The sequence below is a fragment of the Helicoverpa armigera genome, chromosome 6 (genome assembly GCF_030705265.1).
Source record: "Helicoverpa armigera isolate CAAS_96S chromosome 6, ASM3070526v1, whole genome shotgun sequence".
Taxonomy (NCBI): Eukaryota; Metazoa; Arthropoda; class Insecta; order Lepidoptera; family Noctuidae; genus Helicoverpa; species Helicoverpa armigera.
In genome coordinates this window covers 8508057-8533416 of record NC_087125.1, presented here as the reverse complement: position 1 = coordinate 8533416, position 25360 = coordinate 8508057, and the positions used below count along the sequence as shown (strand labels likewise).

General features: G+C 35.7%; 3 protein-coding genes and 2 long non-coding RNA genes across 9 annotated transcripts; 2 read left to right on the top strand and 3 right to left on the bottom strand.

Annotated features, from left to right (window-relative positions):
* Positions 1-206: 206 nt before the first annotated feature.
* On the top strand, positions 207-1773 carry LOC135116998 (uncharacterized). 2 transcript variants are annotated; one of them, XR_010276567.1, is made up of 4 exons: positions 207-406; positions 620-712; positions 1169-1238; positions 1314-1773. It is a non-coding gene; the product is annotated as an uncharacterized LOC135116998 (long non-coding RNA). The 2 variants fall into 2 exon arrangements; XR_010276566.1 differs by lacking the exon at positions 1169-1238 and having other exon boundaries at positions 220-406.
* LOC126055843 (uncharacterized) lies at positions 1024-2590 on the bottom strand. Its single transcript, XR_010276565.1, has 3 exons — positions 2203-2590; positions 1772-1933; positions 1024-1127 (listed from the first exon to the last, which is right to left on the bottom strand). It is a non-coding gene; the product is annotated as an uncharacterized LOC126055843 (long non-coding RNA).
* A 219-nt stretch (positions 2591-2809) lies between these two features.
* LOC110375422 (centrosomin) lies at positions 2810-17620 on the bottom strand. 4 transcript variants are annotated; one of them, XM_064035199.1, is made up of 13 exons: positions 17462-17620; positions 17297-17378; positions 8481-8533; positions 6594-6733; positions 6256-6375; positions 6097-6177; positions 5951-6006; positions 5836-5872; positions 5633-5740; positions 5394-5545; positions 5236-5307; positions 4016-5097; positions 2810-3660 (listed from the first exon to the last, which is right to left on the bottom strand). In XM_064035199.1, the coding sequence occupies exons 2-13, from the start codon at positions 17329-17331 to the stop codon at positions 3458-3460; spliced, it is 2139 nt and encodes a 712-aa protein (XP_063891269.1). In that variant the 5' UTR covers positions 17332-17378; positions 17462-17620; the 3' UTR covers positions 2810-3457. The 4 variants fall into 4 exon arrangements, with proteins under 4 accessions (XP_063891269.1, XP_063891270.1, XP_021189190.3 ...); XM_064035200.1 differs by lacking the exons at positions 17297-17378; positions 17462-17620 and adding an exon at positions 14458-15085; XM_021333515.3 differs by lacking the exons at positions 17297-17378; positions 17462-17620 and adding an exon at positions 10764-11436.
* Positions 17621-17943: 323 nt separating this feature from the next.
* Positions 17944-18826, top strand: LOC110375421 (small ribosomal subunit protein mS40). Its single transcript, XM_021333513.3, has 2 exons — positions 17944-18475; positions 18614-18826. The coding sequence occupies exons 1-2, from the start codon at positions 18074-18076 to the stop codon at positions 18743-18745; spliced, it is 534 nt and encodes a 177-aa protein (XP_021189188.3). The 5' UTR covers positions 17944-18073; the 3' UTR covers positions 18746-18826.
* A 711-nt stretch (positions 18827-19537) lies between these two features.
* LOC110375420 (suppressor APC domain-containing protein 2) lies at positions 19538-23548 on the bottom strand. Its single transcript, XM_021333512.3, has 3 exons — positions 22098-23548; positions 20526-20747; positions 19538-19844 (listed from the first exon to the last, which is right to left on the bottom strand). The coding sequence occupies exons 1-3, from the start codon at positions 23070-23072 to the stop codon at positions 19731-19733; spliced, it is 1311 nt and encodes a 436-aa protein (XP_021189187.3). The 5' UTR covers positions 23073-23548; the 3' UTR covers positions 19538-19730.
* Positions 23549-25360: the final 1812 nt, after the last annotated feature.

The window sequence follows — 25360 nt, the reverse complement described above, 5'->3', positions numbered from 1 at the left end:
CGATGTTTGACATCGAGAAAAGAAATGTTTCTTTTCTTCGTCGACATGTGTCTATCGCGTCGAGCATGACGACTATATTTTCTCTACTTTTGACATTTGGGAGTAGATATAACTTTCTATATGAAATGTCAAATACTCTACATCTCATCTCATCGGACCTAGACAAGAGTAGACAAGAATATTATTATAATTTTAAGATCTCAAAAAGCATTTACAAAGTATGTCGGGTCCTACCGTCGTCATGTGGTCAGTTTTTATGCTGAGAAGAATCAGTGTAAAGCTCAAAGAACGAGCTATACGAGTGTTAAGCCTCTCGACATTGAAAACGTAAATGTGCAGAGATGGTGCAGTATTTGTGCGGAATCTGTCTCCTAGGATATCTTAGGGTCTGCCTGTTCATATCAATGTAAGTACCTACCTACAGTCTATTTTATTTCGTTGTGCTTTCCAACCAAAAATATGACAAAGTTTTCGTCCTTATAGATAAGTTAAATATAGAAAGATCTATTCATTTATTATTGTTTCTAAGATTATTTTGTCTATTATGTAGGTATTGCCCTTCATTGCAAGAAAATAATTAAACAGAAGAATAATATTTAACAAAGCTTAATTGTTGCAGGTTCTTTGTTCGGGTCCTGCTTAGGTCATTAACAACATTACTAACCACTGTTAGCAAATTTTTTAAGCAATTTGTTTTTGCAGTGAATACAAGGTTAGTATACCTAATATATTCCAACAGGTATCTGTGGAGATCAAAGGGGGAGGCCTATGTTCAGCAGTGGACGTCCTATGGCTGAGATGATGATGATGATGATGATACCTAATATTAGATATAACCTCTATTTGAGATTGTAGATACTGAGTGCAAAATACTGAACATAAATGCCAATTATCCTGACAGAGTTCATAAACAATCAATTTTCAATAGTTCTCTCATTAAGAACAAACTGCATGAGCTATATGACTCTAGAATTGGACAGTTTTATCTGCTAAGAAAAAAATGACATTTTAAATAAACAACCATTATGATTTTAATATTCACATTCTTTATTAAATGATATCATTTCAAGAATTTATAATTTGTAAACTGACAACCCAGTTGTCATTTAGCATCCTTTTTTTGTAATCTGAAACAAGAACACAAAATTAAATTAACATTCATTTTCAGGGGATTCTAGTCATGCGTTAGGGTCTTGACTCATGACATCAATAAGAATGCTGATAATGTGTCACTATCAGTATGTTATTCTTTTATTATACTGTAAAATAATTCTTGTAAAAACTCTTTACCAAACAGTTATTTCTTTTTGCAGGGTGCCTATACTACAACTCTTCCCGAAGAAAGGCAGAAAGAGAGACACACTAATGACCTTAGCGGTAGCTTACTACAAGCTGCAACTCACAGAAGAGCAACTATTATGAATATCTTTGTATATCAACCAACAGTTCTTCAAACCATACAGACAGAATTGAGTTGCTGGGGAGTTTGTTCCACGGCTTCTGCTGCTGATTTTCAGCCTATTTTGAATAAATGACTTTATCTGTAGCCTTAATTTTATGTAAATAAACCTTTACCTCTGTGTAAATGATTGTCTCATTTTATTTTTTATCTTAAGAGTTCTTGCTTATATCGCACAAGCAACAAATAGGTACTATAATTATTATTGCCATAATTATACTTTGAAAACAAAGCATGAGAGTTTTGCTAGAATGAAACCAACAAGTCTGGAGAACTATTACTAGTAAATGAATATTATTTAAAGACACTTACTAATAGAATGATTCTCGTGTCAACATTGTATGCCAAGAACTCGTTCTTTTCCATATTTTTTCAGCAGCGTTTGAATACGGACCTATTCTTCTTTATCGTGGCCTTCTTTTCCCAATGGATCGGGATACTATCTTCTCTGTTTATTGGATGGGACTTCGTACGCTGTAAATAAACAGGTTTTGTAACGACGAAAGTAAAACACTTCGGACAATAATATAGGAAGCAAGATAACAGTGAGGAACGCATTGAACTGTGCATGGCAAAGTTTTCATCAGACAATGCCACCAATCACCATTTATTGAGATTATTATGTTATTTTCCTTTGTTCTTTTCATCGTATGTATGGATAATTATTATGCTCGTTTGGATTAATTACACACAACTATTGGAATAATCAGTACTTTATTTATTTAATCACAAAATCTACTTACTTTTTCCTTGCCGCACGCAGTAATCACCAATATTTAAATACTTAAAATCAACAACAATAATCGTTTTTTGTAAACAAACAAACATGAACCATTTTAGTTCCACAGATAAAAAATAAGTTCGATGAATACGTTTTGTTGTTACTTTGAGTTACGTGAGTTTATGTATAGGTTCATGCGTGAAAAATAGTGCATTGACACATTTTTTTTGGCTAACTAAACGTAAATTCATCGCAGAACGACCCATCACTAGCTACTTATCCGTTGCTATGGAAAGTCTTTCTCTTGATAGAAACGCGAGTCTACAGCTCGCGCCATGCTCGGGTAGAAGACATGTCGAGTGGGAAAGAAAGAGCTTTGTCGTTTCTTGGAAGAATAGAGATAGAATCGCCATGCTGAGGTGGCAGGCGGATACGCGCGACCAAAACATTCCGAGAGGTACCGGTAGTTTTAATGAACTCTGTGGCTCCGGAAAACCGAGCGTACAATACGCTGGTTTAAAACTGCTGGGGAATAAGATTTTTATATGCTTTTTTATCCAGTGCAGGAAGTTGTTCCAACAACGTGGGAGATAACAGGGGGAATAGCTAGTATAGTCATAAAATTCATATTTAGATTAGGATTTTAATCAAAATAAAATAATTGTTAGACATAGAGACAACTTTATCGATAAATATTTTACAAAACTCATGTACACGTTCTTGGTAGTGAACATTCATTCAAATACCTACATGTTTTACAACTAATTTTTAAAATTAACTCAATCACAGTCTTTGATTCAGTCATCAGTAGTAATATGGGGTCAGACAATTTTGTCTAATAATTCAATACCTATATAAAAAAGCTAAAACTCAATTTAAAGATCTTTTTTCAAATTATATTTATCATCACCTCGCACAGTATTTGTGAAAACTTGAAGCCTAAAGTATCACTTAGACTTGTGACACTAGATTGTGATTGAGTGAATGACAGTTTGTTTGTTTATTATTGTACTGTTAAGCTAGTTAACGTTTTCTTTCCTTGGTTAACTTATGCATTTATAACTGCCTATAGTAATAGTCGTTAGCAGTGTAAGTAAACTATAACAACCTACAAAATTATTCAATACTTGTCAAGATACAAAATTCAATTCAACCTGACACATCTTATTGTCGATTACATAAATAATTATACACATAAACAAAATCATTTATCTTACATTGTCATCACTTTTTGTGCAACGATGGAAAAGGGTCCCAGAGAAATTACAATCTCTGATCTATTTGAATGGGTCTTGATTTTCAAACTGATCACGGGCTTTTCGCAGTACTCCTTGAGTTTTGTGTATTTCTCTACAAATAGCTCGCTGAACACTTCGTTTACGCATATTGGCGGCATTTAAGTGCATCAGAGTTTCAGCGAGAGTGGCCTTGGTCCTCGCGAGCTTCTGCTTTAATGTGACATTCTCTTCGTATAAAGAGCCTGGAAACAATGTTAATAATATTTAGATAAAAAAAGTGATTTTCAATGTATTGATAAACAAAACGTCGAGGTAAAAAAGTTATTTTTATCTCGAAATGTCGCGGAGGGAACTTCTTCCCGTAACCGGATAATGTACAAACTATCAAAAAATCCTCTTTATGAGCCAGAACATGGCTCATAAAGAGGATTTTTATTATTTGTTTGTTTGCAGTAAACACTTTTCCAGGCGCTTGTCTTGTGTATTATAATGTTTAATTTACTCGGTGGCTGTTTCTCACTCGATTAATCACAAAACAAGAATGAAGTTAACAGTTACAGCATAGAAGAATACATTCAAGATAATAATAAAACTTACGGGGTGAGAGAGCGACTGGATCGTTTTGTTCTAAGCTCGATAGCCTATCACTGTCGATACCTTGATCTGGTGAAGTTGGTCGTTCTTCTTCAGAATGATGAGCGTCGTGTACAATAGCTACTTTATTATTAGGCTCTAAAGCCATTTTGCGTGTTACTTCTATTTCAAGGCGAGAATTTATTTCTAGTGCATTAGAAAGCTTTTCGCGTGTTTCTTCTAGTTCTCTTTCTATACGTAGTCTGTCATGTTGGGCGCGAGCTCTTTCTAAAGCTGCTTGTGAAGCTTGCACTGTGGCTTCGTCAGCAGCACGCTTCAGGGAACGTTCTGTGTCCATAAATGTAGCTTCCAACTCTTGTCTTTCTGAACGCATTTTTTCCATTGATTGTACAGACTCTGAGAGCTTTTGTTCAACATCTTTGAGACGGCATTCCAAGCCCGTCACTTTAGTCCTTAACTCATCTATGGTTTTATTAGCTTCAGTGAAACTTAGTTCTTGAGAAATTATATTCTGTTTTAATTCTTGATTTTCTGTAAGCAGTTCATTGATTTGTTCTTTTGAAAACTCCAGTTTATTATTTAAGTCATTGTTTTCTTCCTCCAATTGTTCATTTCTCTTGGTGTAGTGATTCAGTTCCTCAATCAATGCTTCACTAGAAGGTTTATTGTCTTCTGATCGAGAACCATACGATATACGAGCTCGCCGAGAGCGAACTTTACCTATGTCAGTACTAGATTCACGTAATCCGACACCTGTATCGCACAAACCAACCCGAGCCAGCGACACGTTTCTATCTGGCTCTGACCAGCATTCAGACTCCGATATAACATCCGCTTGAGGGAAATGTTTCATTAAGGCCTTTCGGTGGCTCGAATATCTGTTATCATCACTACATGCTACATGGTGTCCGAACATCATAGTAAGATCTTCAATTCTTAGCGATTGTGATATATCCAAATTGCTTTCGTCCATAGTGAATTCCTCCGGTGCCATAGATTCGTCTAATTCTAGACCTACGGGCAAGGCAAGACTTTGTTCTAATATACTCGCAGCCAATTTTTTCTTATCCTCTCCAAGCACACATCTGTTAAAATAAATAGAGAATTAACGTCCAGACAGAATCATCATAGAAGCATTTTGTTTCCATTAGCTTAGAAACCAAGTGAACAAAGTTTCAGAGATATCTACACTCTACAGTAAGGGCATTGAGAGTTATACATACTTGTGTGATAGTAGTTTATCCAAGAAATATGCCAATCCTTGTAGCCTTTTAGTAAGCAGCTGTTGAAGATTTCTGAAATAATTTAAGATTGCATAAAATAAAGCACAGATACAGTAAATAATGTTATTTCGTGGTGTAGGTGTGATATATATTCTTACCCCGCGTCCATATTTTCATTTTTCTCAAAATGTTTTTGCAAATCCCTGACTTTGCCTTCCAAATCCTTAATATGTTCATCTTTACACTTCAAGATTTCCTCGTATTTCTCTAATTGTGAGTCACTCACGTGTGCATATACCAATTCCTTATCCTAAAAAATATTCATATTATTGCATTTTCAAAACGATTTGGTACAGGTCAAATGTAGAATTACGTAGTAACTATGGTCAAAACTTACTAATTTCACTTTCTTAATTTCTTTGTCTTGTTGCTGAATTTTTTTCATACATCCTTTGATCATCTGCAATGCCTTCTTGTTTTCTCTACGTAATTTTACGAGCTCATCCTGTAATTTAGATATTGTTGTATTCATAATAGCGCCCGCAATTAGAGAAGCTCTTAAAATCATGTTAAGTGTAGGTAAGTATTCAATATACTTACTAAATCTTCATTATTAACCGTAACAGCCAAATAATCCCTGTAAATAAATATTATTTTTCAAATGAATCAAACACAAGAATCTTAATTATATTTTTGGAAATTATTTTTCACGTACCCGGCGGATTCAGATTCCGCACACGTATCATCGACTGGCTCTCTCTTTTCAGGTTCCTGAAATAAGTAAAACAATTAATTAAACATACATACATATTTTTAATATATTTTGTACATAGATATGTCTTTATATATATTTAAATTTACCAGATCATGTGAGGTGATTTCTTTTTTTACAATATTGCTGTTATTCATAGATATTTCCACACTGTCAGTTGACATAGAACCCTGTTGAAATCAAAGATGTTATTTGAATTACTTCTCATATTGAAATAACGTAAGGAACTGTTGTCATTCAATACATACTTGCTGTTCCAAAACATCGATAGCTTCCGCAGCTGCAGCAAGAAGCTCTTGTTTATCAGTGAGCTGTCGTCTTAGTTCTTCCACTTCCACTTGAAGGCGAACATTGTGTTCCAAAAGTCCCTAGAAATTAACATGGACATTAAATTAGACATTCCTACAAATTACAAAGAAAGCTAGAAAATAATGGCGTTACTTCATATTATAAAACAAAATCCTCCGCCGTCTGTTTCGCGATCAACTCAGAGACGGATTTCATGAGGTGTGAGGCCGTATTCCTAACACACGTAAATCCGTCCGTTTTCCGAACCTTCACTTTGCGAGTACAACTGCATACTTACTTGTACAGCTGGCGGAGCTCCGGTACCCAATTTCTCTTCAAGAAAATATATCCTCAGTTTTAAATGGAAATTTTCCTTTCTTAAGCCATTGAGTTGTTCTTCGTATTGTTTCATGCTAATACCGCTTGCAGTGGTAACATCTGTTAATGAGGTTTTATGTTAGTACACTACGAATATTTTTATTTTGTGAGATCAAATAATTACTAAACACAAAAAAAAACAGATAGATCTCAAACCCTTAGCCAAGAAAGCAGAGCAACGCGTAAAGGCATATTATGTGATATATGGAAAGCATAATACACTCAGCGGCACGGAATTTGGCCCAAACGAACACAAGTAGATATCAGCCCAGATAGCTGTTGTAAATTCTAATTTCATATGACATATTGTCTGTCCTTTCGTATTTCTTAATTAAAATACAGAAAAATGTGTGTCTGTTTAACTTTTATAACACTAGAAGCAGATTCCGTTGTTGGAACACAAAGCAGAAAGCAGAAAGTTTAAATTCAGATAGAAACTGCCGAAGTACTAAGCACGTTCCAAAAAAAATTAATGATTATGATCGCTTTTTGTTTCTCTTTTTTCACAATTTGATCTGAAAATTACCCTTACTGCAGCTCAAGTTGCTCAAGTAGTGTTGTTAAGACGTCAAGGGCGTACGCAGTGGAAGATGGTTGAAACTTTAAGTGCACCGCGTATAAGTGAAAGATATGCATAGAAAATGCATGACCAGACTGGCCTTTACACAAGAAGACCAGAAAGTGGAGTGTAAGGTGTTCGTCGGCGCACGACGACCGATTTATCGTACGTGCAATAATGAAAAATCGGTTTCTCACTGCGTTAGAGATACGCCAGCCTTTGCAAACAGCAAGAGAAGTCAACGTCCGTAAGTGCACAATAAGAAGAAGGATAGAGGAACGGGATGTGCGTGCTCAAAGATCAACTCGAGGCCCGGAACTCCTCCCGCACCATCGCGTAGCCAGACTTAGGTTTGCAAGAGAACATGTAAATTGGACGCATGACTAATGGAGTAAAATTTTATGGACCGATGAATGAAGAGTTGTCCTAAGAGCTCCAGACGGCCGTGAACGTGGATGGGGAAAGCGCGGACAATGGTTTCTTCCCATCACTACCAAGCAAACAGTCGGTTTTCATGGTGGGTCCATCTTGGTTTGTCGAGGCAGAAGTTCAGAAGCCCGTACTGAATTATTGGTTGTCGAAAGTCGTCTGACAACAGTGCGGTATATTGAAGAGATCCTTCTAAATCATGTTTTACCCTGTCAGGGATTCATAGGTAGTGAAGAATTTCGTATAATGCAGGACAATGCTCGACCTCACGCAGCTCTTTGAGTAACCGATTACTTGTTCGAGGTCGGTATTCAAAAATTGGACTGGCCTGCAAGAAACCCATCCATGAATCCTGTAGAACATGTCTGGAACATGCTTAAAAGACAGGTCCGAGCAAGTCGTAACCCACCACGGACTTTCAGTGAACTGAAAACCACGCTGGTAGCTGCCTGGGAGGAGATCTCCCAGGTGGAGATAAAAAACACGATCCAGAGCATGCCAGATCGTATGCAAGCATTCATCAGATCAAGAGGAAGAAACATCCATTATTAAAATTCGATAACTTTCTGTTTTGTTAAAAATGTTGAATTTAAAAGTTTATGGTGATTATTGCGGTAAAGGACTCTGTTTTTTAACTCAATTAAACTTAATGAAAATCCTCATAATTCTGTTGTCTGTTAGTAATTTTCTATTGGAAAATGAGTAAATTAAACAATTTTAAAATAAAAATTCTGATTTTTCATTTAAATAATGGTTATAAGGCCAAAATGTGCTTGGGCCAGATTCCGTGCCGCTGAGTGTATTAAGGACTGTACGTACCATGCCCTTCAGATGGGGGTAGCGCCATTTCTTGTAGTTTCCGTGGGCTGGTGCTGTGAATCAAACGAAACCTATTTGAGCCCAAGGATTCACGACAATATTTTGATGCCGAAAACAATAATATGACGAGCAATGTCCGAACTGGTAGTAGGTATACCTAATTAATTTCCAAAGTTATAGGTACATATTATAAATGCATATTAAATATGTGTTGTTTCTAGGAGCAAGGCTTGGTTAAAAGTTTGTTCAAAGTTAATTTTAGCAATGGAACGTAATCATAATGTAGCGACTGAGAATCGTCCGGCCAGTGTTTCTATAATATAATATTCTTTAAATACTTGTGAGTGCACCTTTTCTAGCACAAAAAAGTTAACGGGATGTCTTACTAGACAAGGCCAGGGCATACCGAGAGGAGCCCAGTGTAGCGGATTTTTAGGGTTCCGTAGCCAAAATGGCAAAAACGGAACCCTTATAGTTTCGTCATGTCCGTCTGTCCGTCTGTCACAGCCGATTTACTCGGAAACTATAAGTACTACAGTGATGAAATTTGATGGGAATATGTGTTGTATGAACCGCTACAAAAATATGACACTAAATAGTAAAAAAAAAGAATTGGGGGTGGGGCCCCCCATACATGTAACTGAGGGATGAAATTTTTTTTTTCGATGTACATACCCGTGTGGGGTATCAATGGAAAGGTCTTTTAAAATGATATAAAGTTTTCTAAAAAACATTTTTCTTAAAGTGAACGGTTTTTGAGATATCAGCTCTCAAAGTCGTAAAAAGTATGTCCCCCCCCCTCTATTTTTATAACTACGAGGTATAAAATTCTAAAAAAAATAGAGGTGATGCATGCTAATTAACTCTTTCAACGATTTTTGGTTTGATCAAAGTATCTCTTATAGTTTTTGAGATAGGTTGATTTAACTGTAATTTACGGAACCCTTCGTGCACGAGTCCGACTCGCACTTGGCCGGTTTTATTGAAATAAAAGCCGCGCGACATACGCACGATGCCCCGTGCGCATTTCGCAGTTTTCTGGGGCCCGATTCTCCTAATTTTACTTAAGCGCCATTCGATTGACGTTCGACTCAATTCGACTGAGATCCAATCCCGACTCGATTACGATTGAAGCGTATGTGGCATTCCGCTATTTTTTCTTTGAAATAAACGTTTTTATCCTTTTCTGTCATTCAATAATGAATCATTTTGTCTGCAAATGATTTACGATTGCAAAATGATTGTACAGAAAACTACCGTATAGACCAAAATCATCAAAATAGCAGACCAATCGCACACCAATCAAATGTCAATCGAATACGATTGGTCTTTTATTAGTTGCAGAATGCCCGATATGGTTAAAACTGCTATTACGATCATATTGCGATTCGATTTCTATTCGATTTTGTCATTATTAACTTAGGAGAATCGGGGCCCTGGTTGACTACATTTAATCGAATCACTAGACAGAACGTTGATTGAACAACCATCACTCAACGTCCAACTAGTTAGCGGATGGTAACATAGCCTTTTGAACAGAGCGGACATAACATCAGTCAGGTGATTGAATTTAGAACATTTTTTTTCCACTGCGACGCTATTAGTCACCAAAACAAATATGGCGTCAAACAGCTCACACAGGTGGCACTGTATTGTTTTTTTTTTTTAAATGAAATTTACTTAAAACCGCATTACTTATGTAAAATAATGTGACCGCAAGGATTCCACTCCGCTGTGGTCCCTCTCGGTCTGCGCTGAGCCATAGCATTCGAAAATCAACTTAAAGCCGTCGGTTCCGTTCGGGATATACCGCGTACTTTCGAGGATGCGCGAGCATGTTTTGTCAGGTTCAAACATATTATGCACTTTATTAAGATAACTTAAGAGTAGATTTTCCAGTATCTTTTAAAAATCGTATCCGCTGCGCTCTTCTTAGTCTGCGCTGCCTGGGCCTATACCACCGAAAAACTATATCCATCAAGACTCCAACTATTCATCAAGTTTCTCCTAATTTTGCACCGGTAAAAAAATCATTTAAGTTCCCTTCAATAAATCTTTTCTTTAAATTACTATCAATTTTAACAAGATAATACATTATATTTTGTATGCTAGCTCAGTAGAGGGTAACCATCGTCGATAAAAACTATGAACACTATCTACGTTTGGATTTTATTTTGGGTTCAAAAGCCATTCAACAGGTTCTTAAACGTCAAAACGTAATAACTTAGGTACGACAGGGAAACTTATGTTTCTAATTACAATTCTAATCCACATTAAGCTTACCTAAAAGGAGATGATATACCAGCTGCCTGTTTAGAGTTATGCATTCTCGGTAATGTTGCCATTGTATGGGTATCTGTTATATAACTACACCATTTAATTAAATGAACACACTAACAATAACACTACACATAGGTACAAGTCCTATAGTGAACACAACACGATGTAAGTATAATTAACTCAAATCGAAGACGACTTATTTATGTCGAATGCCAATTAACAGATAACAAAATGTTATACTGCGTAAGTAACACAACTGTACCTACTTTAAAACTTCACTAATATAAGTAATACAAAATATCTCATCAAAATAGTAAATAAACAATGGCGTAATTAGTAAATCACTTTCATTTATATTTGACGTGGTTCACGATAGGTTACTGAATTTAGGACGGCAAGGATGTGGGACTTCGAGCGGCATTCGGGAACGATCGCATATCATCGGGAGTAGCCCAGCGTGTTACGCAGATAGTCAGCGCTTTGGTACATATGTATTATAAAGGGGATAGGAAAAGAGAGAGATGGATGCTGCGTTGCAAGACAGAGATACATGGAGTATAGGCGGATACTGTGAACTGTACGATATACAGAAATAGAAGTGGTGGCGCCATTAAGTGCGGTTGTTCTAAATTTCAATTTATGCCTTACTTCCTACAATGATTTACGCTAGACGACGACCTCTAACTTAGAAAGATGCCGCTATTTAAGATTAGCAGCGTAATGACAGCGTAATTTAACTGTGCAGTACCTACCTACCTTATTAGGTGCATCATTTTTATAAAATAAGAATAAAGTAAACAAGCAAAGCAGCTATTGAAATTATCGCACGCGACAGAGAAAGGGCTTTTGCATACCCACAAACAGGTCGCATAAGCATATCGTTACGACGACGTTACGCCTACAAGCCGGGTGTTGTTCAAACGAGTCCTATGTATCGTTTTGGATATTAGTTAAAATCTGTTGTTCCATGAGGACTTTTAATAGATAAAATTCACTTAATATTAAAAGAAGCTTATTTCATTTAGGTATCTTTTTATTCATAATTAGCCGTTTTCGCGGCTTCACCCGCGGTCCGTGGGAACTACTGCCCGTACCGGGGTAAAATATAGCCTATGTTATGCGGGAAGAGTGTATGTAGCAACATTAAGTGTTTCCAACAGTAAAATAATTTTGGTTTGGTTTTGGTACAAACAAACAATGTTTTTCCTCTCTATTATATTAGTATAGATTATGTATCATATTTATTTATTTAAGAGTATGATAAGTAAAATCAGAAGTATATTTTATACTTTATTAAAGCGAAAAATACAGTGATGGTGAATGCTTTGACTGGTAGGGGGGAAATTAAAATATAAAATTGTTTTCCATAAGTTATATATAAGCTACATGATTTGTATTGACAAGAACTTTCCATTGAAGAGTATGTGGTTAGTAACAGCTGTTGCTAGTCACTGAAATTTTTTTTTGTATTTTGTAATACATATTAATCTTTTTTTTTTTTTTTATTGTTTATTATTCCATTCCACAATTCAGTTTCTATAACTAATAAGCGCCAAACTGCTGCAGCAGTTTGCAGGCGTTTCGCTCATTAACATAATTACTTACATGTAGAATGTCTACGAATACTAAATAAATATCCATTTACATACACACTCCCTTATGTATTACTATGTTTTATCTATTATAGTATATAACTTAATATTTATATTTATACACTATTTATTCCCTTTCCAGTAACCAAGCATATTTTTAATTTTTCTTTTTAATGTTAATTTACATTTTATTTTTTTATCTTCCCTCAGTTCTTCATACTTATTACATAATCTAGGCACTAAATATTTTCTAGTTCTTTCCCCATAATAATTATTCACTTTTGACTGTTCCAACTTACCCCTCTTGCTCGACCTTACACTGTATTTATATATTTTTTTAGTTTTATATTCCTCCATATAATATGTTTCTAGTGCTATTAAATATTTAACTTTTTCATCTACTGGTATAATACTACATTCTTTAAATATTTTGTCATAGTCATCTTTACATTTTGTTTTGTTTTTTCCACTATAATTTTTAGGAATCTTAATTGTATCTTTTTTTCTTCTACATATGTTTTAAATGTTAATCCATAACAACTTAATCCATAACTAAATAATGACTCAGCAAGTGCATAATAGACCATTAGTAAAGTTCGTTTATCTACTATTCTCTTGAGGTTATGGAATTTACAAAGAAGTATTCTTAATCTATTACATATTGAAGTTACCTGTGGTTTCCAATTAAATTTTTCATCTATTAATAATCCTAAGTATTTGAAAGTACTTACAAGTTCCACTCTTTCACACTGACACACACTGTTTTTGTGTAGGCATGCATATGAGTGCCCTACTATGTTTATGTCATAAGTTTGTCTTACAATTCCACTGTAGGGTGAATGTATATGCATACACTTAGTTTTATTAGCGTTAAGTATTATTCCGTTATCGTGAGCCCATTTATTTATTTTATTAAAATCATTTTGCATTTGCACTTCCATCTCTTTTATGTTTTTACCGGCTACTAACATACATGTATCATCTGCATACATAAACACCCTACAGTGGTCCACTACATTAACCATGCTGTTTACATGCATTATGTAACCCACCGGTCCATATACGGATCCGGTGGGCACACCCAGTGTGACAGTCGCCTCTGCCCCGCTGGTACCATCTACCAGCGTACAGAGCGTCCTGTTTTTTAAATAGCTAGAGAAGAACTTGTTAGTAGGCCCACTAATACCACACTCGTCCATAGCTTGTAATAACTGATCGTGGTCCAGCGTATCAAATGCCTTCTTAAAGTCAATAAAAAGTGCTAGTATTTGATTCCTATTGTTAAGATTCTCATTTACGTAATCTGTAAATAATGTCAGTATAGTATTAGTGCTCCTACCTTTCCTGAATCCGTGCTGACAATCAGTTAATATTTGATTACTTTCTAAAAAATTACTTATTTGTTTCACTACTACTTTCTCTACAATTTTATTAACAACTGATAAAATAGCTATAGGCCTGTAATTAGTGTAGTCTAGATGACTTCCTTGCTTATAAATAGGTCTAATCAGGGCTTTTTTTAGATTATCGGGGTATATTCCTTTTTTTACACACATATTTATGAACCTGGCCAGTACTTTACTAAAATCATCACTTAAAATTTTTAAATCCTGTACCCTAATCTGGTCCATACCAGGAGCCTTATCATTATTTAAGCTTTTTATAATTTTACTCACATGCTCAGGAGTTACTCTTTTAAATCTGAATGTTACTATATTTTTATTTACATATGTGCTTCTATCTAAGAATTTAATGCTGCAAGTATGCTTTATTTTTAAAATTTCTTGTGTAAAAGTATATGCAAATTTTGTACATATATTATAGATGTTATCAGTCCTTCCTAAGTATTTCTTAATTATGTTATCAATGGTTACTTTTTGTTTACCTATCCATAAGTTAATGTTATCCCATATTTTTTTAACATCACCTTTACATTTGTTTAATTGTTGCCTTCTATACCTATTTTTCGCAGCATTTACTAACTTATTGACTTTATTTCGTAATTTCGTATATTCTAACCTCTTATTCATATTTGACGGTTCAGCCTTCCAGATCCTAAATAGTTCATTTTTCTTTGTAATTAAATTAATTAACGTGTTACTTACCCACGGCTGTGTTATTCTTTTATTATTTTGATTGATCATAACCATACTTTCAGAGTAAATGCTGCGGAAAACCAGACACAGTTTACTATACAACAATATTGGGCATATTATCTGCATATAGTCCGTCCAGTCAACACCGACAAGTTTTTCTTTCACTAATTTATTATTCAACACAGCCCGACCAACACTATTATTGTTTAACTTCTTTACGCACGATTCACACTCAATCCTAACGCCTGTCATATGATGATCTGATAAGCCGCATGCAAATGTGTGCGTGGAGCTGCACTTGGCCGCGCCACTGACTCGCACCCACACATGGTCAATACACGATGTCTGTAGCTGTCCTTCAACTATCGCTTCCCTCGTTATCGTTGTAGTTGGCAACGCAATCTGTAGGCCGTGGCTACACAGAGTATTTTTATAGTTACTTATTAATGCATTCTGCTTATTTCCTAATAAGTCTATATTCATGTCTCCGATGATGATAACATTTTCTTGAGTGGGTATATTCTCTAAAATGCTTTCCAAATGTTCAATAAACTGCACTTTGTTTTTGTTTGGAGGTCTATATATACCAATAATGTGTAGTGAATAACTCTTGTGCAGGTCTATTTTTCCGTGCACAACTTCTACTTCTGTGCTGTACGACTTTTCTTCCGTAAAGTTTAAATTTTCTTTTATATACATCAATATCCCCCCTCCTCTCCTGTTATTTCTTGTGTATTCAAGTGTATTATATCCATTAATTTTAAATAATGCTAGTTCTTCAATTTTTATATTTATTTCCGTTAGTATTATTATGTCTATGTTAAATTTATTTGCATTCATCAACACTATTAATTGATTGAATTGTTTTTTTAGGGACCTTATATTAATATGTATTATATCGATCACTTTTCTATTTTTGTTTAACATATAGGTACTCCATTCTTTTATACATTCATATTGATGAAATTCATAATCTTGTTCATTTATTTCTAACTGTAGAGGATCGAATCTTTATTTATCGAGAAATCCCTTAGTGTATCCCAGGTCTTACTTATGGAATGTTATTGAGAATCATTCTTGGTGGCCGTCTCAAGTAACTTACGTATATCATTTTCACATCGTATGTTGTGTATTTTTTTCTGACTGTCATTAGCTTTCACCAAAATTCGTGAGTTCTGTACCCATATATATTTATATGTTGCTTTTAGTTCTTTTTTAGCTGACCAGAATAATTGACGTAGGTACTTTGACAAGTCTTCGTTTATATAAATATAATTTGTATTATTGTTTCCATACACGACATTGTTCGTAATGCGTTGTTTACGTAGTTTTAGCCATTGATCTTTCGCTGTTTTGGTACGTAATTTAATGACCACTGGCTGAGATCGCGGCTTGTTATCCAAAACTTTTTCTACGCCTACCCTCTTAACCTCTTCAATCTCGTCTGGGTTCAAATCTAACTTTTTGGCCATTGTAACTATAACCGACTTTAAATCCTCTTTTTCTCGTTTCTCCAATCCTACAAGCTCAATATTTTTTTCTTTCCCTTTTTGTTCCAATGCAATCACTCTTTCTTCCAATGCTTTATTACACTTTTCTAAGTAAATATTCTGGTTTTCTAAGTTCTTAATTTTTTTTTCTGCTTGCTGTTTAAATTCAAACATCTCTTGATATTTTTCGAGTAAAACTACTACGTGTTCTTGATTTCTTCTATATCTTTCTCCATTTTATGTATAATATCCAATTTATTATTCATTTCTTCTAGCATTCTTTCCACAGTTTTTTTATTATCCTCTGCATCGCGATACACGTCCTCCTGATCATGCTCAGTTGGTTTGGATGTATTATCACTCGTTGCACATTCATCACAGCAATCCTTTTGTTGGAACTGCTTTGAATTTTTTGCACACTTCTTGTGGAATACTCCCTTGCACTCTCCTTTACATTTGATTATTTCATCTTTAGTGAGGGACAAATATAGTTTGCACTGTTTACATTGCACCATTTTTACAATAAGGGGATCGTACGATCGTACGATCGTCACGGTTAACTTTCACTTCAGTATTTAGCACTAACACGTCCGTGCGTTGAGCGAGAGCGCGCCGAACTAATTTCTTATTTCTTGGTTTTCAGTGTCTAGTAAACATAAAAAAAAATCATAGTTTAAAAACATGCTTTTATGAATGCATGTAAAAACTAAAACGTCCAAATCAAAGTATATTACAAGATTTTTAAATCCTTCCACACAGCTATGATATGAGTTCCATCATGAAGTATAGTTCAATATCTTCCATATCCACCCATCATATCAGTTCAACAGTAAAATTTTATTGTAAATGTTATCAGAACATACCACTGCCAATTTTCATGGCGCTATGATCCTTGGATAAATTAGTTACTTTAGATTCCAATCCATTACGTCAGGTAGAACTCATAAAACAGTGTTGAAAATAAAATACAAACTGATACTGTCTTATCGTTGTGATGGTAAAAAAGTACATATTTAAATATTTATGTACATTAGTATCATTTTAAGTTACAATTTGGTCAGTGGGCATTTGAGGAGCCTAGTTTCTATCAAATAAGTTAAAAGTCAACTGATTGGAATAATTACTTGAATAAGTTAAAGCAATATTGCATACCTGATATGCTAAAAAAATGATTTTGTGAAAGTTTTTATTTATTTAAGTTTATAATTATGCCATACTTATTTTAATTTTAAATTATTCTGTTTGTTCATTTAGTACATGGAAACAACTATGTAACAAAACGGAACTTAAACAATATTATTTTGAAGGAGTTACTACAGTATATGACCATCAAATTTATTGACTGAACCTTTACTCACATGATACCAACTTCCGAAGGCATTAATTCAGCCATCTCAAAACCTTCGATCCTCACTCGAATCTGCTATTTTAGTCGGTACACTGGAATAAAAACAGTAATGAGCTCTCTAAATTTTATTATTGTCCAAGCCTAATTTCTGATTTCAACAAGAAAAGAAAGTTACCTGAATAAATCGAGGAACTCGTAAACAAATACAAACTTAAGCAAATCTCACAAACGACTATGTAAATTAAATTAAATTGACGTTTCAAATCAAAAATCGGCCGTTATTTCACCACGACTTCTCAGACTTTTTTGATGACACACAGACACGCAAGACTTTTTATTAAGCCATAGATTATAAAAAAAAATTCAATCAAAGTTGTGGAGTTTCATCCGCCGAGCCTTTTCCCAACTATGTTGGGGTCGGCTTCCAGTCTAACCGGATTCAGCTGAGTACCAGTACTTTACAAGAAGCGACTGCCTATCTGACCTCCTCAACCCAGTTACCCGGGCAACCCAATACCCCTTGGTTAGACTGGTGTCAGACTTACTGGCTTCTGACTACCCGGAAATTATTATAATTAATTTTGCTTTTTGTTTGATTTTTCCATTCATCCTTTTTGGTCTTAACTTCTTATCTATGGTCTTTTGACAGTACCAATAAATTGTCAATATTTGTCTATGCTTTTAGTTTATTAGTTGAGGTTAGGTTTTGAGCCGTGTTTTTCTTAAAATACACATACATAAATCAGAATTTGAGAAGAACCTGTGCTCCTATTATACCGTACAGGCTATGGCGCTCTCATTTAACCTTCGATCATTGGTTAGAAAATTAGTTGTGTCTGATTTTAGAACTGGTGTTCGCTTCTATGCAGATCAACAAGAAGAATCTAATGAGAACCAAAAAGAGGTTGATCCCACGAAGGATAGAACCAAAATTATACCCGTCGAAACGAGTATAAAGTATATGCAGAGTAAGGCATACCAGCAAACGTACGGCGATAATGCAGTTTGGGTCTTGTACAGACGCAACCACAAGGGTGGTGTTGCTCCGCGAAAAACAAGAAAATCGTGTGTAAGAAATGGAGTGATATCTACCGGAAATCCTTGCCCTATTTGTCGAGATGAATATTTAGTTTTAGATCATAGGAATACACAACTCTTAGAACAGTTTGTCTCGGAATACACTGGACAGGTAGGACTATATTAGATTTATGGTATTTCAGAATTGCAATATTTATTTCTCAATACATATTTTTTATACTCGGTGACATCACTTACAATCTGATTATATGGTTTGGTTGTTTACTCATGTGCATTGTTCTATTTCCAGATATTAGATGCCTACAAAACTGGCCTCTGCCAAAAGAAGCATAAAGAGTTACTAGTTGCAATTGAACGAGCCTGGGACCAGGGCTATCTCACTTATGATGTACCATTCAGGGAATATGATTATTCACTCTAGTACTCTACAATAAAACATCCAACTCTGTTTAAAAGCAGTTTACTGACATAATTTTAGTTACAATATAATAGATATTGATTCTTCAAGTGTTATTATTGAATACATTGTATTTATAAGACAATCCATTTTCCCATTATGTGAAGATGATTATGTAGCAAATGAGAGTCCAGTACCTACAATTGCAGCACCTTTGCATTACCTTGCAGCACCTTCTATATGTAAATCCACGTACACGTGGGTAACTGACGGTATGCAGACTATTATTATTAGTACACACACATATTGGCATCACCAGCTCATTTAGCTAGCTCTCATTTAGTAAGAAGTTTATCTTTTATGGTAAAAGTTGTTATTTCAAACTTAATATTATTGATTAGATACTATAAATTTTTCAACATATAGAAACATTTACTAGCAACAACGTTTTATAGAAATATGGCACACTAGTTAGAACATTGAACAATGTTAATATTTTAATTTGTACAAGCCAAATTAGTATAGTGTAAATATATGAATTTGTTTTATTAGCTACTTAACTAAATAAAAATAGTAAGAAAAATATGTTACATCATACATTCTAAGTATAACCAACTGAACAAAATTTTGTTTTTAGAATAAAAAGTGATTTAGCAAAGATATTTCAAGCTTTTCCATGTAATAAAATTATTATTTTTTCTTGAGTAACACTGAGAAAAAGGTGAAGGTTGTGACGTATAAGGAAGTTCAGGAGTTGGCGCTAGATAGGTGTAAATGGAAGGAGCTGCACCGACAAGAGCTGGGCTCTTAAATTAATGATGAACACTGAGAAGGTACCTACCAATTTTTTACACATTACATTATGAATGACATTTTTGGTGCCCATGGATGTACCTACCATATTTTTCGCAGGATGAACCAATAACATATAAATACTTTGCCATAGTGAATTTCTTTTCTATCATTGCATTCTATACTAAATAAGTGTGTGATTATTTTTGAAAATTTGTTATGTAAAAGTATCTATTAATTTTGATCTGTTTCTTTGAAGTAGCAGTTCTCTTATCAGTGCTGATTTCTCTCGTTCCAAAACAGTTATTCTCTCGTTTTTCCTATTGACTTCCTGCAAAATAATGCAAAACAAATTGTTAATTGCCAACTCTTACTGCCAGTTAATTTTTAGCACCTTAGGCGCTTAGACGGCCATTTAAATTGCGCAATCTTACGATATTGTGCACGGTTAGGGCTGACATTGAAGATTGCGCAATGATTTTCAGCGACTAACATTTGAATTGCTCAATAATATTGTAGGTCTATGTCTTCTTGTAATGGTGGGTCACTATTGCTAAATGTTATAGTAGCACTTCCTGCTTTCGCGCGCGTAAATTCGCAGACTTTTTTGGTCATGAAGTGTTGATACGTTAAACGGTGACATGAAAAGCAGGTAAAGTTGATTTGACTGTGGTTGTCACATAATACCCGCTTTCGCGTATCTACTGGCTGAGTGAGCAGCATAGGCAAAACCTCGGTTGCCAGAGGCACTGGCACCATATTCGGGGTAGGGTGGGGACCTGCGGCCCTACCAATAATGTTTGTAGGTAAAAACATAAATCTGTCTGGTTTAATTGATTTTAGATTCTATTTCAATGAAGAAAATTTCCACAGTTGAAGTTTGACTATGCAGAATACTACAAAGCGCAGTGTGCTTCGCAAAATGTGTGCCGTCCGTCCGAGCCGGCTATATTTTTTCAAACTGGGAAAGTGAAACAGCTATCTACTGCGACATAAAGGTAGGTATACATACCTCTGCAAGCATACGATTTTGAGATCGTAGAACTGTCGCATTATTGGGTGTAGCAGTAGTCCCCGTAGCGGAGAGCGAGGCAGCTGGCAGTGCTAAGTTCATGTGAAGGGAGAGCTGCCCATGTCGCCAACCGGCTGCCAATGCCCCTAATTGTCGATTCAGTTCGAGCACTCGCGCTTTTAGCAACTCTAAACGTTCTTGGTGAGCCTCACTCCAAGGTTCCTGGAAATCAGAGAAATTATTTAATTAAGTAATTGTGTCGGATACATAGAATTACAGTCAATACCCTAGATGGTCGACAATATATTACCTATACCTGTATACATAGTTTTGATGACAATATGATAATAAATATTAACACTTTGTATAAGTGCGTGTCTATGTTACCTATACGTACCTACTAATATGACGATTTTGTTTGTTTGTTTGAACGAGCTAATCTCGGGAATCACTATACTGATTTCAAAAAAACAGTTGGATAGCTTATCGAAGGCTACTTTTATCCAGGTCCGCGGAGTAGTCCCACGGGACGCGGGGGTCTCGGTCTGTCTGTCGTGCTCTCGAATCACGCCAATAGGTACTGCGGGACGGAACCCGAGGAATCGAGTTATAAACTGTAGCCTTATTCGCTAACTCCACTGACAGCTCGCAGATATCATCAATTGCTAAAGTGTACATTAGTAAATTGTCAAACAGCTATTTTCTTATTCGCTAACGCCAGTTACCAAATGAGATGACGTCATCAGGCTGATATCCACCATGACTCATTTTGACAGCTGTTTCTGTATCGATAAACGTTATATTGCGATTCCGTAAGCCCAGTGGACATAATGGATAATGGATAAAAAATAGAGCTGTCAAATTGTCATCGTAGTTTTGGCGTCAGCAACCGTGTAACGATATCCACCGATATCCACTTCATGCGATACAGAATACCAATGTTTTGAACTTATCGGTTGACATCAAAGTTCCGATGACAACTGAGGCCAGTTGACATCTAAGAATTCGAAAGTTAGCGAATAAGCCAGCTGGTCTGAGTTATATTGTTTTAAATTTAGGGTGTCTATACCTAAAGTATTTTTATTATTTATAATTATTTAATATATAAAAAAGCCACGAAGGTACCTGAAAGATTTATTATAAAAGGTATGAAATCATCAGTGAGCGCGAATCGTGTTTTTTTTTTAATTAATATTTTTTTTTTTTTACCGGGTAGGTACTTTGTAACTTTGTAAGTAGATTTACCGGGATCAGGTTCCCCAATCTATCAGACACTTTGAAAACAATCCTGTTATTCCACGTAATTCGTATTCCTTTAATTAGCTGTTTCCACAAAAGCCTACATCCAGAAGAAAAACTGCCCACACCCGTACTATGTAAAGCAGTCTTTAATCCTTCTACCTATGGGGAATCACGGTTCAATCGGTTCAGTGAGTTTACCAGTAAAAGTATGACAATCAAAAAAACTCAATTTCGCGTTTAAATAATAAATTGTGTTTTTTGTTAAAATAAATTGTCAAAATTCGAAATTGTGCTTAAATGTAAAAATAAAAGTGCCAGCTAGTTGCTTACCACATAGGCACCCATTCTACCGGCGTAACGCATTTTTTCTTGTACTTCTGATAATTGTTTTAAATACCATTCTCGAGCTTCTTCAACAGCTGACAAGCCCTGTAGTAAAACATCCTTTTCCTGTTCTATCTGTTTCATACGTTTTAGGAGGTTGTAGTCCACTCCGTTATGTAAGGTGTGGCGGCGAGGTTCCCGTCGCCGTGAGACGCGCCGCATTTGCGACTGTGTTTCGTTCGCTGATCTCCCATCACCGAGTCCTCTACTCTGTTCTTCAACGGCGCGAGACATTTCTTCAAAATCAATTTTTTCGCCCGATATTTCCTCATTGTCAAATACAGTTTCCTCCTCCGATTTGTAGCTGGACTTAGATGTTTCATTTCTTTCGGTAGATTGTTTTTCAAGTCTGGGCGGTTTTGGAGGTGCGTAAATTCTTCGAGGCCCATCATGTTTCGAAATAGATATTGAACCGAGGTGCCGGGATTCCTGAGCCAACAAATCTTTACGTCCTACTAACTGAGGCATACTTAATGTCCTGTGCTGTGAATTTTCAGAACTTTTCATAACCATCCAATTTCGGTCTATGTTCTGAGTGTCATTTACATCTAATAAAGGAGCGGAAGGTGGTCGATGTGATTGAGAAACCATTGGAGTATGCAAACCATTATTTTCGACGTCGTCATTAAATCTATCGTCTTTTCCAGAAGATATTTCTACTTGGTTACGCAACAGGCATATTTTTAGTCCAGTGCAGAATCTCTCGAATGTTAGCAGGCCATCGTGAGAAGCGACCTTCTGCAAGCTTTCTATAACACCGCGAGGCAATCCTCTAGTGCGATCGTCCCTCCAACGATTTTCAATATCCGTGAGCTTAACATAACCGGTGTGTTTATCATCCATAATGTCAAATAAAGTTCGCATCGCCGAAACAAACTGTTTCGGTAATGATTCCATGTTTTGAGAAGAAACACGACTCATGATTTTAAATCATTATTGTTGATATATTATTTCACCAAGGTTCAAAAATCTAAACGGGTCACAAAGTCACAACAAATACACAAATGTTATATGAACACATAACATTACTTAAACCGGACCAAAATACATGATTTCATGAACATTTTTTAAAGATATTATTATTTGAACACAATAAATAGCAGCAGCACAAGTCCGACTAGGTACTGTAAACCGTATCTGTGTACCTTATGCAGCACCCACGTCTGAGATTGTCCACATGAGGACAAAAATCTGACCGTTTGTCAAACGGTACGTGTATGGTCGGCGAACCAATCGGCCGCTGGGAGAGAATTTGCGAGAGATAATAGCCTGCGAGTGCGAGCAGGAGAACCGGTCAAACAGCATTTCGGTCACTTCAGAGTCGAGCAAGCAGGTAAGGCATAGGACAGCGCGTGTAGGTGTACTTAACTGTCTGTTTTCCTCATGTTCGGTGACATTGCCTAGATTTTTTATAAAATAATTATGTAATTAAGTATGCCGATCACTTTCAAAACCTCCTAAGGATAATGTAACCCTAATCGTAAACATTTCAAAATATCTTTATTGGTAGGTATTTCCAAGGTATGTACTACGTAACAGACAAGAGAGGACATTGACCTTGTGACCATGGCTTACGCATTTAACTAAAAAGAAGCCTGTTAACGTGCCTAGTAAGTACCTAGCTGACTAAATAATGTATTAATTTTTACCGACTTTCCAAAAAGCGGAGTGTGAAACTCTGCCTTTAAGGGAAGACGGTTATTCGGATATTTGAATATAGGTAGGTACCTATATTTTTTTATTTATCTTTGTAGGGATGATATTAAGCATTTGTGCAAGCAAACATAGGTGTAATCTCTATTCCACTAACTACATAGGATTAGGGAAAAAAGAGCCTAAGATCTAACTCCGATCCGAGACAGGGGTATATCATATCACGGACGGATCACAGCATCCCCAGCAATATCCAGGGGCCCGATTCTCCAAAGTTAATAATGTCAAAATTGAATACAAATTGAATCTCAATATGATCGCAATAGCAGTTTTAACCATATCGGCCATTCTGCTACTAATAAAAGACCAATCGTATTCCAACGACATTCGATTGGTTTGCGATTGGTCTGCTATTTTGGTGATTTCGATCTATACGGTAGATTGCTCTACAATCATATTGCAATCCTAAATCATTTGCAGACAAAATGATTCATTATTGAATGACGGAAAAGGATAAAAACAAGAAGGAAAAAATAGCGGAATGCCACATACGCTTCAATCGTAATTGAGTCGGGATTGCATCTCAGTCGACTGTGAATCGTATGTCGCTTAAGTAAAATAGCGGAATCGTGCATTTCGGCCGGATCTGAGAATTGTAGTCACAATTTGTGACCACTGGATCAAAATTGCACTGCCCCCCGGATTTGTATGATAGTAATAATACAAATTGCGCAATGTTTTCATGTTCAATGAGGGCTACCGTTTTTAAAAGGTTTTATTTGTTTCACCAGATGGCGCCACTACAGCGTGAGGTCCTAAACTACGGCTATCAAAGTTCGTACTATGAGCGCCAAAACTTATATCTACATTAGATGATTATATCCCTACTAATATTATAAATGCGAAAGTAACTCTGTCTGTCTGTCTTTTCTTCACGCCTAAACTACTGAACCGATTTGTGTGAAATTTGGTACAGACATAGTTTGAAACTTGAGAAAGGACATAGGATAGTTTTTATTACAAAAAAAAATAAAAATAAAATTATTCCGGACATATAGCGCCATCTATTGGTCTAACCAAAAATCTGCCGAAAGTCACCATTCCACGCGAACGAAGTCGCGGGCAAAAGCTAGTAAGATCATATTTAATATAATAGAACCTTAGGGTAAACGCATTGGCGATGCCGCAGTGTTGCGCAGTGCCGTTTTGCTTATAAAAGAAAGGCGGACATAAGTTGCCGAAATATAAAAAATATGTCAAAGTAGTGACATTTATAGATCCGTAATCTGTATTTGTCATTCTTAATCTAAAGTATTTTTAAAATATTTGCAATATTAATTAAACAGTAACATTTGACGTTTCGAAGACCTCACGCTACACAAGCGCCTCTAGCAGCGATTTCATACGCGATAGCCCTCATTGGAAAATTCGCACTCAGACGCCAGAAAGCCTGAAAATCAGTCTTACCAAAGAGTATCGGGTTGCCCGGTTAAAGGGCTGAGGAGAGGAGTTCATACCTATTGAGTTGATGCATGTAATACACGTAAAACAATGGT

What these genes read in the sequence shown, in the direction of transcription:
- LOC110375422 (XM_021333515.3), bottom strand. Translation starts at nt 10,825, where the DNA reads ATGGCAACATTACCGAGAATGCATAACTCTAAACAGGCAGCTGGTATA. An exon ending in GCGGAATCTGAATCCGCCGG is followed by an intron (nt 5,873 to 5,950) that starts GTACGTGAAAAA and finishes ATTTATTTACAG; the next exon opens with GGATTATTTGGCTGTTACGG. An exon ending in GATAAACTACTATCACACAA is followed by an intron (nt 5,098 to 5,235) that starts GTATGTATAACT and finishes TTATTTTAACAG; the next exon opens with ATGTGTGCTTGGAGAGGATA.
- LOC110375420 (XM_021333512.3), bottom strand. Translation starts at nt 23,072, where the DNA reads ATGAGTCGTGTTTCTTCTCAAAACATGGAATCATTACCGAAACAGTTT. An exon ending in GTAGAATGGGTGCCTATGTG is followed by an intron (nt 20,748 to 22,097) that starts GTAAGCAACTAG and finishes TCTGATTTCCAG; the next exon opens with GAACCTTGGAGTGAGGCTCA. An exon ending in AAAATCGTATGCTTGCAGAG is followed by an intron (nt 19,845 to 20,525) that starts GTATGTATACCT and finishes ATTATTTTGCAG; the next exon opens with GAAGTCAATAGGAAAAACGA.
- LOC110375421 (XM_021333513.3), top strand. Translation starts at nt 18,074, where the DNA reads ATGGCGCTCTCATTTAACCTTCGATCATTGGTTAGAAAATTAGTTGTG. An exon ending in TCTCGGAATACACTGGACAG is followed by an intron (nt 18,476 to 18,613) that starts GTAGGACTATAT and finishes TTCTATTTCCAG; the next exon opens with ATATTAGATGCCTACAAAAC.